Source organism: Poecilia formosa, unplaced genomic scaffold (assembly GCF_000485575.1).
Source record: "Poecilia formosa unplaced genomic scaffold, Poecilia_formosa-5.1.2 Scaffold13, whole genome shotgun sequence".
Classification (NCBI taxonomy): Eukaryota; Metazoa; Chordata; class Actinopteri; order Cyprinodontiformes; family Poeciliidae; genus Poecilia; species Poecilia formosa.
The window spans coordinates 2,210,593-2,228,870 of NW_006799952.1; the positions used below are offsets into that span (position 1 = coordinate 2,210,593).

At 41.1% G+C, this 18,278-nt stretch overlaps 2 protein-coding genes and 1 long non-coding RNA gene across 9 annotated transcripts; 1 reads left to right on the plus strand and 2 right to left on the minus strand.

The window, feature by feature from the left end:
• The first annotated feature begins 46 nt into the window (after positions 1-46).
• LOC103133723 (ELKS/Rab6-interacting/CAST family member 1-like) lies at positions 47-14,769 on the plus strand. 7 transcript variants are annotated; one of them, XM_016668102.1, is made up of 18 exons: positions 47-205; positions 338-415; positions 493-648; positions 741-908; positions 993-1,160; positions 1,238-1,375; positions 1,475-1,615; positions 1,757-1,897; positions 2,537-2,730; positions 3,116-3,127; positions 4,539-4,674; positions 4,781-4,912; positions 5,181-5,234; positions 8,702-8,862; positions 9,087-9,234; positions 10,477-10,572; positions 11,245-11,430; positions 12,480-14,769. In XM_016668102.1, exons 1-18 carry the CDS (start codon positions 140-142, stop codon positions 12,615-12,617), a joined length of 2,313 nt encoding a protein of 770 aa, XP_016523588.1. In that variant the 5' UTR covers positions 47-139; the 3' UTR covers positions 12,618-14,769. The 7 variants fall into 7 exon arrangements, with proteins under 7 accessions (XP_016523588.1, XP_016523583.1, XP_016523586.1 ...); XM_016668097.1 differs by having other exon boundaries at positions 50-205; positions 4,539-4,668; XM_016668100.1 differs by lacking the exon at positions 12,480-14,769 and adding an exon at positions 10,762-10,837 and having other exon boundaries at positions 50-205; positions 11,245-11,332.
• LOC107835558 (uncharacterized) lies at positions 10,891-11,303 on the minus strand. Its single transcript, XR_001661350.1, has 2 exons — positions 11,214-11,303; positions 10,891-11,181 (listed from the first exon to the last, which is right to left on the minus strand). It is a non-coding gene; the product is annotated as an uncharacterized LOC107835558 (long non-coding RNA).
• Positions 14,770-15,222: 453 nt separating the features above from the next.
• Positions 15,223-17,672, minus strand: LOC103133724 (F-box/LRR-repeat protein 14). The gene is made up of 2 exons (XM_007545597.2): positions 17,392-17,672; positions 15,223-17,159 (listed from the first exon to the last, which is right to left on the minus strand). Exon 2 carries the CDS (start codon positions 17,121-17,123, stop codon positions 15,912-15,914), a length of 1,212 nt encoding a protein of 403 aa, XP_007545659.1. The 5' UTR covers positions 17,124-17,159; positions 17,392-17,672; the 3' UTR covers positions 15,223-15,911.
• Between the last annotated feature and the right edge of the window lie 606 nt (positions 17,673-18,278).

Sequence of the window (18,278 nt, forward strand, 5' to 3'; positions counted from 1 at the left end):
GTGTGTGTGTGTGTGTGTGTGTGTGTGTGTGTGTGTGTCTGTGTGTGTGTGTGTGTGTGTGTGTGTGTGTGAGACAGCTCCATCTGCCAAAGCATCAGAGGAAGACCAGGAGAGGACCAGGAGGCTGGCTGATGCAGAAATGCACCGGCATCACCTGGAGAGTTTACTGGACCAGAGAGATCGAGAGATTACCGCCCTCAGAGAGGTAAGGCCCACATCAACGATCCTGACTCTAAATGGCACATTTGTTGTATATTTTCCAACATCTTCCAACTTATTTTTAAAAAAAAAAATTTTTTTTTTCATGTAAAATCCCTTTTTTACATTTCTGATCCAGCAGGAACTTCATCGTCGCTACGAAGGAACTCCAGAGTCCACTAAAACAAAAGCTTTACAGACTGTTATCGACATGAAGGTGAGAGTTTAACCGTTTCCGAGCGATCGGCTTCGCCACATCGTACTTCCACTGGTGACCAACTTTAAATACCCCAGGATGCAAAAATCAACTCCATGGAGCGGAGCCTGAGGGACATGGAGGAGGAGATGCTCATGATGAAATCCAACGGACTTCTGAGCTGCGAGGAGCGACAGGAGGAGATGAAGCAGATGGAGGTGTACCGCAGTCACACCAAGTTCATGAAAAACAAGGTGAGAGACGGAACCACGTCGATTTAGCTTCACTCGGACATGTAAAAGTTTGTCCTCCCAGTCTCCCGAGTTAAATTCTTTCTGTTTTTCAGATGGAGCAGGTGAAGCAGGATCTTTCCAGGAAGGACACTGAGCTGCTGGGTTTGCAGACTAAACTGGAGACCTTAACGAACCAGTTCTCAGACAGCAAACAGCACATCGAAGTCCTCAAGGAGTCTCTCACCGCCAAGGAGCAGCGCGCTGCCATCTTACAGACAGAAGTACAACAAAAGCCCAAACGGAGAACAAATCACACATTATTTGGTTAATTTTCTTTTAAACGTACGTTGTATTTGTTTTGCCAGGTCGATGCCTTACGCCTGCGCTTGGAGGAGAAGGAGGCAACTTTGAATAAGAAGAGCAAGCAGATACAAGAAATGTCAGAGGAAAAGGGAACCCTGAACGGAGAAATCCACGACCTGAAGGACATGCTGGACGTCAAGGAGCGCAAAATTAATGTGCTGCAGAAAAAGGTGAGGTTAAACATCTGCCACGCGGCGCGTCTCCTGCCGTGGATGTCCGCTTCGCTGACATTGCATTTGCTTTGCAGATTGAGAATCTGCAGGAGCAGCTGAGGGACAAAGAGAAGCAGATGAGCAGCTTGAAGGAGAGGGTGAAGTCCTTGCAGGCGGACACTTCAAACACCGACACGGCGCTCACAACGCTGGAGGAGTCTCTTGCGGAAAAGGTACGTTTACATCTTCCGGCCGGCTGCTGTAATTCCCGACTGTTCATGTGGAAAGGTTTTTTATTGTTGTTTTTTTAATTGTTTCTCTCGCGCTTTCAGGAGCGAATCATCGAGCGTCTGAAGGAGCAGCGGGACAGGGACGACCGAGAGAAGACGGAGGAGCTGGACTGCTCCAAGAAGGAGCTGAAAGAGCTGAAGGAGAGGCTGAGCTTACTGCAGGGAGACCTGTCAGACCGAGAGGTGAGGAACAGATGGAGGAACACTCTCCCGTTTTGCTGGGACTCTAAAAATACACACAGAACATCTTTCTATTTTTGATGAGTCATTGTGTTTTCAGTTTTCTTCCTGCTTGATTAGCTCAAATCTGTCTTTTCCATGCAGACCTCTCTGTTGGACCTGAAGGAGCACGCTTCATCTCTGGCCTCTTCAGGACTCAAGAAAGACACCAAACTCAAGAGTTTGGAAATAACCTTGGAGCAGAAGAGGGAGGAGTGCCTCAAACTGGAGAACCAGCTAAAGAGAGTGAGCTAACAGATCACGTTAGGCTACGTTCACACAGCAGGCAAATGTGACTCGAATCTGCTTTTGTGCCCATATATGACCGATATCCGGCTTTTTCACCGCAGTCTGAACGATCTAATTCTGATCTGTTCATCCCCAGAAGTATAAGATCTTTGGTACTTCCAAATGTGGAACTAAATCAGATACGTGTCTGATTGTTTTCAAAGCTCGTGAACAGTCAGATGCGTCATAATTAAAAAAAAGAAAAGCCAGACGCAGTAAATCAGAACGTAAACAAAGGCTGAAAATTATGAACTTATGTAAGAAGTCTGTGAAAAACTGTCTGCTCCCATTGCCAAATAAACTTTAGAATTGATCCTTAAATGACTCCACCCATTATCACTTATGTTATCAATGAGCTGTTGTGTGATGTCAGCGTTCCTCTTTTGCACATGCGTGTCGCTTTGAGGATGTAAACCTTTCAAACAGAAGTCTCATTGCAGCTGAGTTTAATTGGTGTGAACGATCAAGCAAAAAAAAAAAAAATGTAATTATTTCATCAGAAAATGAGAATTGTGCATCAAGACCTTCAGTGTGAACGTAGCCTTGGTGAATGACCATCTGGCTCATTCTTACTGACGCGAATGTGATTCTTGTTAGGCTCAAAACGCGGCACTGGAAGCTCAAGCCAACACAGAGCTGGCGGAGCGCATCAGGAACCTGGAGCAGGAAGTGGTCCGACACAGAGAGGATTCTGGGAAGGCTCAGGCGGAGGTGGACCGCCTCCTCGAGATACTTAGAGAAATGGAGAACGAGAAGAACGACAAGGACAAAAAGATCAGTGAGCTGGAGAGGTGGGTTATCTGTGGTGTTTGATGAACACGGATGAAGCTTCTGCTTGTCCCGGCTGGAGTTTCTCAGTTTGATTCCAGATGGTCAGAGCGACGCGAACGCATGATCTCATTCAGACGAGAGGCTGTTTTTAGTCCCCGTCGCTCAGATCTATGCAAGCTGACATGCATCTTCTAATTCTGCAGTAACTCGGTGTGATGTGTGGCACATTTCTGATTCAGCGTTTCATCTAACTTGCTAATTTTTAGCGTCTCTTTCGAAAAGGTTTGAGTTGTCGGACGAGCCTCTTTTTCTTCCTTCCTAACGTTTCCATATGTTCGGTTTCTTAGCCTGAGTCTCTTTTCTCTTTGCTGCTTTCTTTGCACTGGACATTTCTCACCTCACCAGTTTGGCCTCCAGGTTAGTACTTGCTCTTTTCTATCCGCCTGACTCCCCTCTCACTTTATCCTCTTCTTTTGTTTCTTCCCTTCCTTTTTCCTCCTCCTGTTCCTCCAAAGTGTGTGCTGGGTGCACCCTTTATTTTTTTTACTGGGCTCTTCTTTACATTTATGCTCATGATTCCTCTTTGCCCTTGTCTGGTTTTAACTTTAAATCAAATCTGACATTAATGCTGTTGACTGGAGGAAAAATGTTGCCAAAGCAACTGTAAGGATCTGTTTGTACATCGACAATTTTAGAGTAAACTTCTCATTGGACCATATTTCTGTACGTCTGTTTTAATCTGGAAATACTTTTTTTTTATCTACATCCTTGATCCGACTAAAACAGAATGGAATTACATTTCTACCATTATCCATTCTGCAGAGGTTTCCAGACTTTTACTCCTTATTCCATGATCTAAAATATAAAAATCTGAATTTCTCAGTATTTCTATTCATTTATATTTAGGTGATGACCTGTATTTATTTTTTTACCATATCAAAACTTTAGTTGTTGTCCCTTATTAATCAGTTCACAGATAAGTATTCAAAATGTAAAATGGTCCATTTCAAAACCTTTTTTAGTCTCTAGATTTTAGCTCTGGGTTTCAAACTGGATCCAAACTTTTTAAACTGGGTTTGGTTTATAATCAGTTTTTTTTTTTTTTTTTAAATGATCACTGCTCACAATGTGATCTAAGGTTAACTATAATTCATTTCTGATCATCTGAGATATACGTTTTAAGTATATATTTTTTAGATATATATATTTATTGTTTTCTTAAGTATTTTTAAATGTTTACATTGTATCAAAATGTAAGAGAAAATAAACGAATAACAAAAGTTTGCCCATTACTTCACTGCAAAATCGTAAACCAGTTTTCAGACAGGAGGGATTAAAAATGGATAATAAAACCCAACTATGATGTTTAATGTTTATAATGTCACAAAAACCGAAAGGAAGCAAAAATGTTTGGGAAAATATTAAATTTAGAAATTGTAAAAACTCTGCTGAAAAACCATCAAATGTCAGATTTGCATTTTCTCTTTGTTTTACCGTTTTATTCTTTACCAAGTAAACCGAACCAATATATTTTAGTTTTACTATAGAAGTGATGTGTTTCTGTATGTTCATTAATTCATAAAAAAAAAAAAAATCATATTCGTGGTCATCCTGTCAGCAGGTATTACATTTTTTGTTTATATTTAAACTCGGAACCTCTTTAGCATGAAGTATTTAATGTACGTAAAGAAAAAAAGGGCGGTCTATGTAACAAATCAGTTTTTTTTTTTCCTCCTTATAATTAGCAAAGTATTTAACAGTTTCAGATTTAAATATCAGATTTCCCGTCGGTGTTTTTGCAGGAGTTAAGCATATTTTGTCTCTGCAGGCAAATGAAGGACCAGACGAAAAAGGTGGCCTCCCTGAAGCACAAGGAGCAGGTGGAGAAGAGCAGGAACGCTCGGCTGATGGAGGAGGCCAGGAAGAGGGAGGACAACCTGTCCGAGTCGTCCCAGCAGGTGAAGGTGAGGCCCGTTTCTCAGTCGCTTGGGCTCGAATGCGGTCTGCAGGAAATGCGCCCTGCGACGTCGCGTTGGCGTCTAACAAAGCAAAATCTCCGCTGGTGTGAAGGACACTCTGCGTCAGAAATCAGAGCGCATTGAGGAGCTGGAGGAGGCTCTGAGGGAGAGCGTTCAAATCACTGCTGAGCGAGAGATGGTGCTGGCGCAGGAAGAGGCCGCTCGGTCGCTGCAGGAAAGACAGGTAATTAAGCGCACGCACCAACACACACACACACACACACACACACACGAGTGAGATGAGTCGGTATTAGTCAACCAACAGAAGCAGCCGCTGCTGCATTTCTAAACATTCCTCTGGAAGTCTTTCTCTTTCACCTTTTGCGGTGTTGATCGCTCTCTTTGTCCTGCCTCCTCTCTTCTTCTGGCTTCCTCTTCTTCCTCAGTTCCTTTATCTTTGCTTGTCGTTTTTTTTCTTGTCTTCTTTCTGCTACACAACCGCCTCTCCGAAGCACTCACTCAAACCAATGCATGAGTCCAACCTCTCCCACTTTAAGTGGTCTAAGGTACGAGTCCAGTGTGTGTGTGATCTCCATCAGTGGTCAGCAGCTCCGTTTACAAACAACACTTCTACAAGTCATGCAGTCTCGTGCAACGCTTTCTTTAGAGGTTGTTTTCTTTTTGGTCTGTGTTGGAAGCTTTCAGATTGATGTTCAGACTGCATGGATTTGTAAAGTGTTTGTGTCGTTTCCAGCCCATGTAGATTCGGTGGGATTATGTTTACTTGCTGTTTGCTTGTAAAGTAACGTTCCTAGGCAGAGGGTTGACTTACACTGCAATGCAAACGTGTTCATACTTCTTGGATTTTCCCATATTTTATCATGACGCAACCACAAACTTCAGTATCTCGTAGAGCGCAAACGATTAATCGTATTAGTTGATTATCGAAATAATCGTCAACTAACTTAGTAAGTGATGAATCATTAATTGGGTATATTCAAACTTTTAAAAAAAAAAAGGTCATTTACTGAAAGAACAGCAATGAAGTAAAAAGCTAAAGAAAATGTATATATTTGGCGCTTAAGATAAATAAATCTTTGATCTCAAGTGGCATACTTTTAGCTTTACCTCGTTCAAAACCTATACATACAGAATCTCCTGTTAAGCTCCTTTTTCTGTCCAATTAATTGGTTAATAGAAAAAATAGTCAAACACTGTTTAAGTCGAGCAGAAAGGGCTGAGCTTTCCACATGTTGATGCTGCATGTGCATTGTTTTGCTACAAACGATCAAGTATTAAAGGAATGCTGTTTTTCCATTTTAGGCAATAAAACGTTTTTTTTTTTTTATTTGACAACAGAAATGAATTGTTTGCATCTTTTAATGTATTTCTAATGTATAAAAAAGGCTTACTCTGTTTCATAAAAAAATTTGCAGAATGTGACAAATTTTTATCCGATTAATCGTCAGAATAATCAATTTCTAAATTAAATGCAAAAATGTTGGAAAACTAACCCTACACATCAGACTGTCCCTTCCTGTAAGAATGCATGGCGGTGGCAGTATCATGCTATGGTAGTGCTTTTTTTTCAGCATTAGTTCTATAAAGTAATGTCTCATGAAGATTGGCTGCATATGCAGTTTTCAGATTTCTTATATGCAAAATACTTTGAAATCATGTTTCCTTTTGCTTTTACTTGACAATTGTTTCTCTTTCTTGTTGTTCCATCACACAAAACCCCCAAAACATGTTTAAGGTTTGTGGTTGTAGCATTGGCATAATGTGGAAAATTTTGCTGGGTATGAAAGCCTTTGTGAGGCACTGTACTCATTAGTTGGCCAGTGAATGAAGATGAACTATTCAACTTTTCTCTAGTTTGGTGAATTCTTGACAAAAACTAAACAAAACAATAACGACAACAACAAAAGAAAAACATTTGAGAGCTCATCTCATTTGCTGTGGCAGGATGTTTGTTGTCACCCCTCAGGATCAGATTTCCACCCAGCTCTGTCCCCCTCCAGGTTTCAAACGTTGCTAAAAAGTCTGAGGCACTTCTGAACACAACAAAGAGGACGGCTGCTGATGTGGAAGGCTTATTTTATTCGATCTCCATCGCTGCATTAATGTTGGTTTTCTTTTCTTTCTTTGATTGCTTGGATCTCCGTTCACTTGCATTCAGAGGTTAAAGGGACAGTTGGATATTTTTTTTTATGTGAGGTTATCAGAGGAAGTTTCCTTACCTGTTGTAGAAACGTCACAGCTGATGAGTCGGATCGATGCAACTCCAACAACCTTCGCTGACATTGGTTGAGAAAACAATCTGAACAACCTTAAGAGTTTATTGGACATTTATAATGGACTAATACAGTAATATGTGAATATTTTCAGAGTTGTTTAAAGAGATGCACAGATTTTTTGATTCCTTATTTTGTGAGGCTTCGACCTGCCGATACTAAGTTTAGCCGTTTCTACTAAACGTCTTTTGTAAAACAAAGCAATGGCTTCATCAGAAACTGGACAGACCAGATTACAGGCTTGTCCCTCTCTCTCTCTGGGAATCACCCAGTGCAGAAAAACCCTTCAGCTGTACAAACAAGATCCACTTGTGGAGAATTGCAGCACATCTCCTATTTTGTTTTTTTTTTCTCATTAACTTTTCTATCGGCAGACCGGGAAAGTTAGAAGAGCAACATATCACAAAATGTATTTGATTTACTATTGGTAGAATTAAAAAAAAATTATTTACTGTAACTATAAATGAACCCTTAGCTGGCTTTATTACAAATTGTTTAAATCAGGCCCAGGGGTGACGTGTCACTGTGTGAGTGTGTGAGAGAGAGAGAGAGAGGGCTAGATCTAAACCAAAACCGAACCAATGAGATCATCTTCAAGACCACTACTGTATTCACAAAGTGGTTTCTTTTGGAAACTTTTAAAATAGTTCTCTGGGACTTTAAAGCGTAGGAGCAGCATGATTGTAGATTTTTATGATTTAGAAATCTTAGCATGACTGTGTTGTGTCTTTTCAAACCAGTAACTGGCCTAATTCTCAGTTACATGAACAATGGATCCCTCTTTTTATTTATTTATTTATTTTATTTTATAAAACCCCTACTCTATGTACAGGATGTCCATACGTCGTTAAAAAGTCTTTAATGTATATAAAGTTAAGGCTTAAATTTATTGAAAAAATGTAAATTGGCCTGTAACATGTTAACGTTACAGGCCTTAACATTAAATTTAAATTAAATTTGATCTTGGTAGGACTATTTAATTGCATATTCTATGTATTTTTTTTTCTTGCAAAAGTCTGAGTTGCACAGTTTTTGATCTGTGACTCGCTGCTAATGTATCCTTATTAGCTAGCTAGCTTTTTTGCGCCTGTCATGGTGAGTTGCTTGGATGATGGTCAAACATTTCTGTGCAGATGTAGGTCTTAAATTCGACTCGTAACGGCCTTAAGCTTTTTAAAAGGCTTTTAAAAAGCTCTTAAATTGGAGTTGGTGAAACCTGCAGGAACCCTGATGTGAATGATACCTGATGAAATTAAAATTAATTGAACAAAAGATGAATACTTTCCACTGCAAGAAGATTTAAATTAGTCAGTGATTGTCTCGCTGCAAAGCGCCCTCTTGCCGCTCTTTTCACAAACTCGCCCTTGTTGTTTTGATTTGCTAAAACTGTGACGGCCGTCTGACTAATTGTTAGTCTTCCTCACAGCAGTGTGACTCCTTTCTCCCACAGGTAGGGAAATATATTTACAGAACCTCACTTCAAACAGTCCAAACTGTCCCTTTAAGGCACCCTGGAGTAAAACTGTTTCCAGTCTGTATGCAACTCCTTGTATATTCGTTTGCTAGTAACAGTTGTTTACTTTAGCAGGTAATGAAAACAGATTCTACAGCCGTCCTTCCCTTTCATCAGTCCATTTATCATTTAGAAACCCCTGTAAGTGTCATTTACTGGGAAAATGCTTGACAACCATTGATTTCCAGGTATATGTGTGTGTGTGTACGTTCGCGTGCGTTTCCAGATGGAGGAGCTGCTGGGTGCCATGGAGAAGGTGAAACAGGAGCTGGAGTCCATGAGGGCCAAGCTGGCGTCTACCCAGCAGTCTCTGTGTGAGAAGGAGGCCCACCTCACAACCCTAAGAGCTGAGCGCAGGAAACACCTGGAGGAGGTGCTGGAGATGAAGTAAGACCCCACACACACACACACACACACACACACACATACACACTAACTCACTCTACAGGGTGGTATAGACTGTAGATTATTGATTGGCACCTTAATCAAGTGAAATGTCATCCATTTCTGGCTTTTCCCAGTCAGCATGCTGGCTTTGTGCTATAAATAATAGAATATACCTGAGCTATTTGTACAGCTGAGCGTCCCGTTGCTTCATCTACATCAAACAGGCAGGAGGCCCTTCTGGCCGCCATCAGTGAGAAGGACGCTAACATCGCGCTGCTGGAGTTGTCGTCCTCTAAGAAGAAGAAGACGCAGGACGAGGTGGCCCAGCTGAAGCGAGAGAAGGACAGACTGGTGCAGCAGCTGAAGCAGCAGGTGGGGAAACGCCGTCTGGGATCAGGGAGGGCCGGCGTGACAGGAGTGGTTTGGGGAGACCTGCGTTTGTACGTTCATCTGGAGTTTCACCCGGAAGTATTTTGCTGTTTATTAGAAGGGTCACCTCTGTGTCAAATGTCGAAGCTGTTTGTTGTGATTTGATTGATCCATTAGCTTTTTTTTTTTAGATTGAGTGAACAACACAAAGAAAATCAACAGTAATATCTGAAAAAACAAGAATATGCTGCATAATATGACCACAGGTCTGCGAATCTTTTGGTGTATTTTATTCTTTCTCCCAAGCATTATTTCCATAATGTACTTATTTGTTTAGTTGTTGTAGTAAGTTGTACTTCGGCTTCATTGTTTATGCATTCTCTTACAAGTCTGGTTGTTGCGCACAAGTAGAGTAATTTTTAAAAACCAGCCGTAGGGTTTTCTTCACTTGGGCCTCCACATTGTGTCACCAGGTTGCATAGCCACAAAGGAATAATAAGCCCACCTTTCACATGCTATTTATGAAAAAAAAAGATTTTGTTTCAGACCAGTGCATCACTTTCTGAACAAGAAGGTCTGGATACATATAAAATTTGAAAAAGGGGAAGTTCAGTTTGAATATTTTCCAGATGAAGAAGTGTGGAAAAGGAAAATAAGAGGATGAAAAAAATCAGTTCCTTTTTTTCCCCCTTAATTCTGTCATTTTTTTCCTTCCTGTCTTTGTTTTTGTTTCTATAGATCATATAGAAGTATAGGTTCTATATCAGCCTTTATCAGGCATAAATTCATAGAAAATTATTTTTTTTTTTAAAGTTTATAAAGTCTGTTTTTTTAGATAAATGCATAGAAATCCTGGACCTGCACAAAGCAAAGCGACTGAAGTGAGTCCTTCGTGCACTTCGCTGGCTGTTAATGTTTTACGGTTTCTCAGATCTTTACTCCCACAAAAATAAATGCGATCTTCCAGATGTAGTTGATTTCTCAACAAGAAGAAACATCTGTAGTACATTTTATAAAAAGCAATAGGAAACCCCTCACAATCAGATCTTGGCCTGAAGTGGAAGTTTGAAGTTAAAAGTTTCGTTGAAATGGTTTGAATGAAACATTCAAAAAGAAAACAACTTTGTATTTATGCATGGTCAGCTGGACAGGCCGGCGCTCATATTAGCAGCCATGTTTTCTTTGGATGGAGTCAGAAAACGTCACTGCTGACATTTTGAACTTTTCTCTGTTTTTAATCGTCAGACTCAGAACAGAATGAAGCTGATGGCCGACAACTACGAAGACGATCATTTGAAGGCTGCACACGACCACACAAATCACAAACCCTCTCCAGATCAGGTAATCTATTTGACCCGGATCTGATTTGACAACATCTCAGTCGCTGAAAAGATCTCCTCTGAAGCATCCGTCCAGAAGGTCGGACTGGCGGACGCCATGTAAACGCAGCAGAAGGATCTTTGTGTCGATGTGCCGCTAACCAAGTTTTTTCTTCCTAATGCTGCGTCTGGCTAACCTTGTGGTTACCAGGATGATGAGGAGGGTATCTGGGCGTAGCCTGCCTTATGCCCCTCCCCTCTCTTTCACAGCCTTTTTGTTCAGAAGGGTGAGCTCGTATAAAGAAAGCCAAGCCTTTCACCTTCACCACCAGCATGTTGATTTTTTTTTTTCCCCCCCCCTTCATTCATCTGTGTTCATATCGTTTGATGTTGGGTCACATTTGTTTGAGATTGAAAGCATTCGTCGTGTGTTGCCTGTGCAGCTCAAGAGTCTTAAATTTGCATGCAGTTTCTATGCGTCTTATTTGTTATAAATTTTACTCACTTAATTTTTTTTGTTTTGTTTTTTTATGATGAAGCTAAAGCTGTCGGTGACGGATAGCTATGCATGCATGCTGAATCATGATCGCTGCGGCTTCATCGTTGTGCAAGCATTTGGACCGGATCAAAACTCTTCTTCTGTCATCTGGGATGCGATCAAACCTGACACGTCTCCTCTTCCTCCTCTCTACAGATGATACCCCCTCTTCTTGTCCTGTCCCAGAACCGCAGTAAGCTCAAACTCTACATCGCCCACCTGACAGACCTCTGCCATGACCGAGACCCCAGCATCCTCAGCCAGCTCACGCCTCCGTCTCACTACCACCACAGCGACCCTGAAGACTGGGAGGAGGAGCTTCAGAAAATGAGCGACGAACAGGTGCTGGGGAAGAAAAATAAAAATAAATCACTTTGTTTTACATTTCAACAAACTTTAATGTGTTTCAGTTGGATTTTTATTTTTGACAGATCAATAAAAGTTAAAATATAAATGAACCTGGATGGAATAATCACATGGGTTTTATTTTTTTTTCTTTTATCTGTTAATCTATTAACTATGCAGTTCTTTAATATTCTGCCCCCTTTTTCTGTTACCCCTAAATAAATAGCCAAACAACTCAATGTGCTAACTAAAACATCCTACAATTGAGTTTTGCATAAATTTTTGTTAATCATTTTAATACTGCGTGCCTTCCTGCTTTTCAAATATTTTTAAGTCACTTTACTGAGGTAGCGACAAAAAGAAAAGTTCCCGTTTATATAGTTTTCAGTTTCCATGGCAACATCTCCACACAAGGCTCACTTTGATGCTGAAAATATCTCTAAAACAAACATTTTTATCCTGTTTGTATTTTACTTGGTGTACATTCTGAAAAACCTTCAGGTGTCAAACATGCAAAACAAAATAAACATCAGTCCAGGAAAATCACTGGTTTTAAACTTTTAATAGCTGAGTTTTGTCTATTTTATGCTTTAAAATAACACTTAATTTTTTTCCTATCCTTCCTTTCAGATTTTGGACAGTTTTCCTACTTCCATAAATGTGGCCCTTTGTCTTGAAGATCTTACATTTTAGTGCCCAGAGTTTCAGCTCCTCTCTATGCATCTCTTATTTGCTGTAAACAGGCTGTTTGAACAAAGCGTGGAAAGCAGGTCAGAAACCAGGAGCTGCAGCAGCTGACATGAAAATCACAGACGGCTGAAATCAGTATCTGAGTTTATTTAAAAATAGATGGATAGATAATAGATTCTTTGGACTGGATCTGGAAAATTTGCCACATCTTTGAGGAGCTAGAAAGGTTTTACAGAGCCGTTTAAAAATGTTAAAGTTTAGCTAACAACTCACTAAAACATTCTCAGGGCTGCTGCTTTTAGAGGAGTTAAACAAACTCGAATCCTATCTTTTTTTTTTTTCCCCTGTGCTTCCAGTTGAAACGGGAGACTGAGGTGTGTGAGAAGGAGAACGGGGAGCTGCAGGAGTTTGCCAATTCAGTCCTCCAGCAAATCGCAGACTACTGCCCTGACATCCTGGAACAGGTCGTCAATGCGCTGGAGGAGTCATGCTGACAAATCTGACTTTGGACTTAAGCAAGCGGCGCCCAGGAAACCCCCGATCTCCATCCAAGAAGAAGAAGAGGAGAGCCGGCCGGGGCGTCATCTTCTCCACCCTACATCAAGTGTCCAGGAAACTGAAGTGCTTTTCTGTCTCTTATGTCACTCTGAGGTCAGGCTGGGCTGCATCAAAATAAGGAAATTCACAAAGCGACACTTTTGAAGGCATGTTTTATTTAGTGCAAATGAGGGAGCAGAACTAAAGCACACACAGTGGGGCGATCTTTATCTGTTAGTGTAGCCGCATTGTAAAAGATGTTCCAGATGAAAGAAGGGAGCCTCACAAAGCCTTACCTCCAGCGGGAACTGACCTTCACGAGGCACTTTTGTCTCAGGCTTTTACCTCTTTTTTTTCATCTCTTGAGCCTTTCATGTTAAAACGGGAACACGGATCCCATCCTTTGGGACAGAAAAGCACTTTTTTTTTCTTTTTTTTAAATTTCTGGGGGAACTGCTACACCCAAAGGGAGCAGGGTGGAGTTGAGTTCGGAGGTGAGGCGTGGCGCCGTGTAGACGTTTGTTTTCAGTCTCGCGTCGCCTATCGTAGCGCCATCTGAATGCCACTTTTTAACCGGAGGAGCTCCTGAAGCGCTAGAGTCGGTACGTTACTGCGTCGTCGTCGGTGGCATTAGAGGGGGGATCAAGGCTCAACCTTTCACAGAAGATCTGAGTTTAGTTACCATGTTTATAACCGAGGAGAGGATTTAGGGGGAGAAAGCTTTTCTTTCATGTCTCGATGGTTTTGCACACAGCGTCCACTTGTTTATGAGGTATGCAATGTTTCTTTTCTTTTTTTTTTTTTCTTTTTTTGAGAACGTTCTCGTGGCCTTGGAGCATGCACAGAGATCAGTACAGGACCTAAATGCAGAGGCTTTTCCGCCTCTGTAATACTGGTGCTATGGCATGATGTAAGAACTGATCCTCATCCAAAGTTTCTAAAGGAGTTCCTTAAAGCCCACATACCGACGGCCCTTTTTTTTTGTACGCTCGGATGCCTCTGTTGGTGTTTGTTTCCGTTTGTTTTATTGTTCAGGGCTGAGTTTTTTAATTACCAAGTGCATTGATTGACATTTACAGAGGAAACGAAAGTCACTTTTCAAGCAGATTTTGACTTTTTAAGATCAGTTTGTAAATAACGTGGTATTCAACACGTACAGTAACTGAATAAAAGTAATAACGTGGAAGGTGTATCGTGCATTCTTAAAAGACAAAAAAATCAGAAAAGTTCAAAGCAGTGCAGTAGTCTTTTTGTGTCTAATTTTGTCTCCCCGGGACAAACGTATGTGTGACAGTGCTGCCATAAATTGCAGAAAGTCTATGTTCTATAGAGAAATATATATAAATAAGATATATGAAAAGTTTACTGTATCAATATGCATTGAATGTTTGCACAGAATCTCGAAGAGCGAGTTGCTCTGAACACAATAAGTGTTCTCAGCGAAAACTGAGGAAAGGCCTGTTTTAAAAAAAATAAAGTGTCAAAATAATGTGTGAACTAAAGACGTTTCAAACCGTGACTATGTGATGGGAGGGTAAATTCTCTTGAGTTTATTTCTAATCGTCTTTTTCAAATGCATATGCTCGCCAAACGGTGGCGCTATCCTAAGACGCCCATGTTGTCTTTTCTTAATCTTCGGTTTTTGTTGGTGACCCTGGTGCATAAAAACGAGTCTCCAGCTGTCGTAGCTCTCCTGCTATCAGCGATTATATTCAGCGGGTGTCAGAGTGAGAACCAAAGACACGGCTGGAGGTCAGAAATGAGAGTTGGATGCTTGTTTTTCTGTCAAACTGACTGAAAAGCTGTTTGTCCCTTTAGCTCCTTACAGCTGAATTCAAAGATCTTTCTCGCAGTGTTTCATTCCCCTTTACTTTGGCCTCGCTTTCCTTTCTTCCCTCAACGTCTCTTTTCTTTTTCCTTCAAACTTTTTAACTGGGAACACAGAGCTAATCAAGGGGCTTTAAGTTTGATGTAAGTTTTTGCATTTGTACAAAATAAAAAAATGTACTGCTGTCTGTTAATGTCAAGAATCAAACTGAATTAAAAAAAAAAGACATGTTGGTTACATGGATTTTGTATGTATGGAAAATAATAAATTATGAGCCTCGTTTTCTTGTGAAGCTTTATTTTAATCAGAGGAGTAATTGTACACACACAGATGACAGGCTAAAAATAATTTTCTAAAAGTCCTTTTTGAATTTTTTTTTCTTCCTGTAGGATGTATCTATTTTCAGTTAATTACAATTTAGTCTATTTTTATTTGCCCATTTCCTGGTTAATTTATTAGAATTTATTTAGAATAATTTTGTTGGCCAGTAATTTCAGTTTGGGACACAGATGTTTCACACATAAATATGTAGGTTTTATATGCAGGTGGGTGGTCATTTGGTCTATAACCAGTTTTCCCAGTCAGACATCAGTCTGACACTCAGGGTGAACAGGTGAGACTCAGGTAAACAATATAGCAAGGGCACCTGGGAAATTTGGAACATGATTTGCCTGTAACTATGGAAAAAAAAATAGCAACATTTGACCTTTCTTTCAACAAAAACGGACAAGTGAGACATTTATAATCTTTATTCATAAATACCACTATTTTATGAATATAAAACATTAAATTACTGCGTTTTTTGGACAAATACTCTGGCATTACAATTGAAAGCTCTGAAAGAAAAAAAACAGTTTAATTGCATATAATCTGTGTAGCTGTTAACACTTTGTAGCAGTGGAGGTGAATTTCATGTTTAAATAACTTTCTCAGAAATATTACAAAAAAAATGTACACAGGTAAACATGAAGAGACAGGAGTGATCCACCCACTTCAATTTGAAGTACAAATTTTCTCTGCGACAGTTATTCAATACAAACAAGTATTCAAACAAACAAAACAGAAACGACTTTAAAATTCAGGAAACCGAAACCTTTATTTTTTTTTTTGTCTTGAATAAAAAGATTCTGCAATGAAAATCGTCTTGAATGTAAAAAATCTCTAAAAATATACAATCTAGTCTAGTTTTCACCAATAGTAGGCACTCCTGTGTTAAGTGGGCGAGGTAGCTGGATGGTCAGAATGCACACAGGCTGCAGGTTCGGCAAAGCAAGAGTCTGAGAAACTTTGGGGTAAAAACACAAAAACATTGTGGAAGGAGTTGCTCCAGGTGGGTCCCTCTTTGCATGATCACAGTTTAAGGTTAAATTAAGAACGCCTTACAGGTGAACAACAGCACTATACAGGATGAAATGAGAAGCTGTCACCTCACTCTCTCACTCTCAGTCATCTGCCACAGTCCGAGGTTTAATACTTTAAGGCACGGGAGCTGCGTTATCCTCTCCAAACCCCTCTTGGTGATCTTAGTGCAACCATACAGATCGATCCCCGTCAGCTGAGTCAAGTGGTCCGCTATCAACTCCAAACCTTTGTCTGTGATTCGCACGCACTGCCCAATGTTGAGAGTTTTGAGTTCGTGCATTTGGCGCACCATCCTGTTGATCCCGTCGTCGCTGATGTGACAGGAGCACAGGGAGAGAGACTTGAGCTGATACAAGCCCTGGGCGATGTAGGCCAGGCTCTGGTCCCCGATCTTATCGCAGAAAGAGACGTCGAGGCCGGACAGCCGGAGGGAACCCATGGCCAGATGCATTATCCCCGTGTCACTGATGTTATCGCACGAGCGCAGGTTCAGGCTGCACAGCTGGGTCATCTGTGACAGGTGGATCATCCCTGCGTCCGAGATCCCCCCGCAGAAGCTGAGGTTGAGCACTTTGAGCTTGTTCAGGCCCTTTGAAACGTGTTTGAGAGAAAGATCGGTCAGCTTCTGGCAGTCCTGCAAGGTGAGCTTCTCCAGAGTCAGGCAGCCCTCTGCAGCGCTGCGGGTCATCCCGGACAGGTGGCCGATGCCCACGTCAGAGACGTGCCTGCAGCTGCGAAGGTTAAGGCTTTTGAGTCTGTGCAGCCCCCAGGCAATGAGCAACAGGCCGGTGTTGGTGATGTTGCTGCACCCGCCCAGCTCCAGCACCTCCAGGTTCTTCAGGTACTGGGCGATCCTGCCCAGGCTGGAGTCTGTGATCTGCTTGCACAGGCTGAGGTTGAGGACGCGCAGGGATGGGATGTCCTGCACAAAGGCATGTCCCAAACCATTGTCGGTGAGGTTGAAGCATCCACACAAGTTAAGGCTTTCGATCTGCGGCATCCCCTGAATCACGTAGCTCAAGCTTCGTCTCAGGCTGAGGATTTGGACCTTCTTGATCCCCCTGGTCTGCAGACTGGGGAACAGAGACGGGTTGGCTCTCCGTAGATGGAGCTTAGCTTCCACCCCCCTCCACACAGACTTGTGGTAGGACGCGTCTCTCCAGGCCGCGCACACTTGGGCTACCCTCCCTTTGTCCTTAACGTCCAAGTAGCTGAAAATAATGGCCAAGATTTCCGGGAAAAGGCACGATATGTGTGTTTCCGTTTGAAACATGACTGCTGGGTGACTTCTGCCAGCAGCACAGGTTGCCTAGGAGCGACAACAAAGCGGCGTTAGCTGCGCGAAACTCTGCTGCTGAAGTTATGTAGCATTAGCTCATGTCAGCTAACAAATTAGCATTGGATGCTGCGAAACAAAAAGACACCAGAACACTCCAAACAAATTTCACTAGTTTACTACATGGCTAGTCGAAATAAACTAACGCTACAGTTCACTTGTAAATAAAGCGGACTTAATTTTAAGAAAAAAAAGTGATATTTACCCAGAAAGTGTCGGCTTAGCCTTAGCTAGCTGTCTAAAGTTGAGATCTTGAAAGCCGCCGAACCTCCTCGTCCGGAACGACGTACTTTTTACTCCAAATCATCTCAAGCAAATATAAAACGTTTTATTCTGTAGAATATTGTAGCCATGTGCCTGTTTCCCGACTGAGTCTATCCTTAAGACCCGGCATTAGAGTAAACCCTTTCCTTACAATTGATACTGCGCCTGAGCAGCTGAAAGCTAGCTCGCCCAGCGGCTCCTAGTGGAGGCTGCGAGCAGGGCCGGTCCAAGAATTTATAGGGCCCAGTCAAAACAATAGTTTTTGGTGAGCTGGTCAGTATATTTCTGCAGAAGTGTCATAATTAACGAACAAATAAGTAATTAGGTATTGATGTACATGAAGATTGAATTAATAAATTAACATAAATAAATATGTCTATTTGATGGATTAAATAATTTAATAGATACATAATTCCATATTTAAATATGAAAATAAACATTTTCATTTTTTTAATTTATTGTTTACAAATAAGTATTTCAGTATTTATCATTTATAGTTCTGTATAGAAGCACAACCTTACCCAACAAAGTCAGAGGGGGGAGAGAGGACAGTAAAAATGAGGAACTTAATTCTACCTACACTTTCTTGAATGTAAGTAGACAAGTAATTGAATAATTTTCATACATATGAAAACAATTAAAAAGAATTTGCACCTTAAAATCTAATTTTGGTAGCCTTGTGTCTTAAAAACACTAAACAGCAGCAACAACAAAGAAGGCCAGAATTTTATCCCAGGACTTTCATGAAATGTGGTGTGAGGTGGTGAGGCAGACGCGGTGGACCCATCTTAAAGTGAAGGAAGTGATAATTTAATGATGAAATAAACA

What these genes read in the sequence shown, in the direction of transcription:
- LOC103133723 (XM_016668102.1), top strand. Translation starts at nt 140, where the DNA reads ATGCACCGGCATCACCTGGAGAGTTTACTGGACCAGAGAGATCGAGAG. An exon ending in AGATTACCGCCCTCAGAGAG is followed by an intron (nt 206 to 337) that starts GTAAGGCCCACA and finishes TTTCTGATCCAG; the next exon opens with CAGGAACTTCATCGTCGCTA. An exon ending in TTAATGTGCTGCAGAAAAAG is followed by an intron (nt 1,161 to 1,237) that starts GTGAGGTTAAAC and finishes TTTGCTTTGCAG; the next exon opens with ATTGAGAATCTGCAGGAGCA.
- LOC103133724 (XM_007545597.2), bottom strand. Translation starts at nt 17,123, where the DNA reads ATGTTTCAAACGGAAACACACATATCGTGCCTTTTCCCGGAAATCTTG.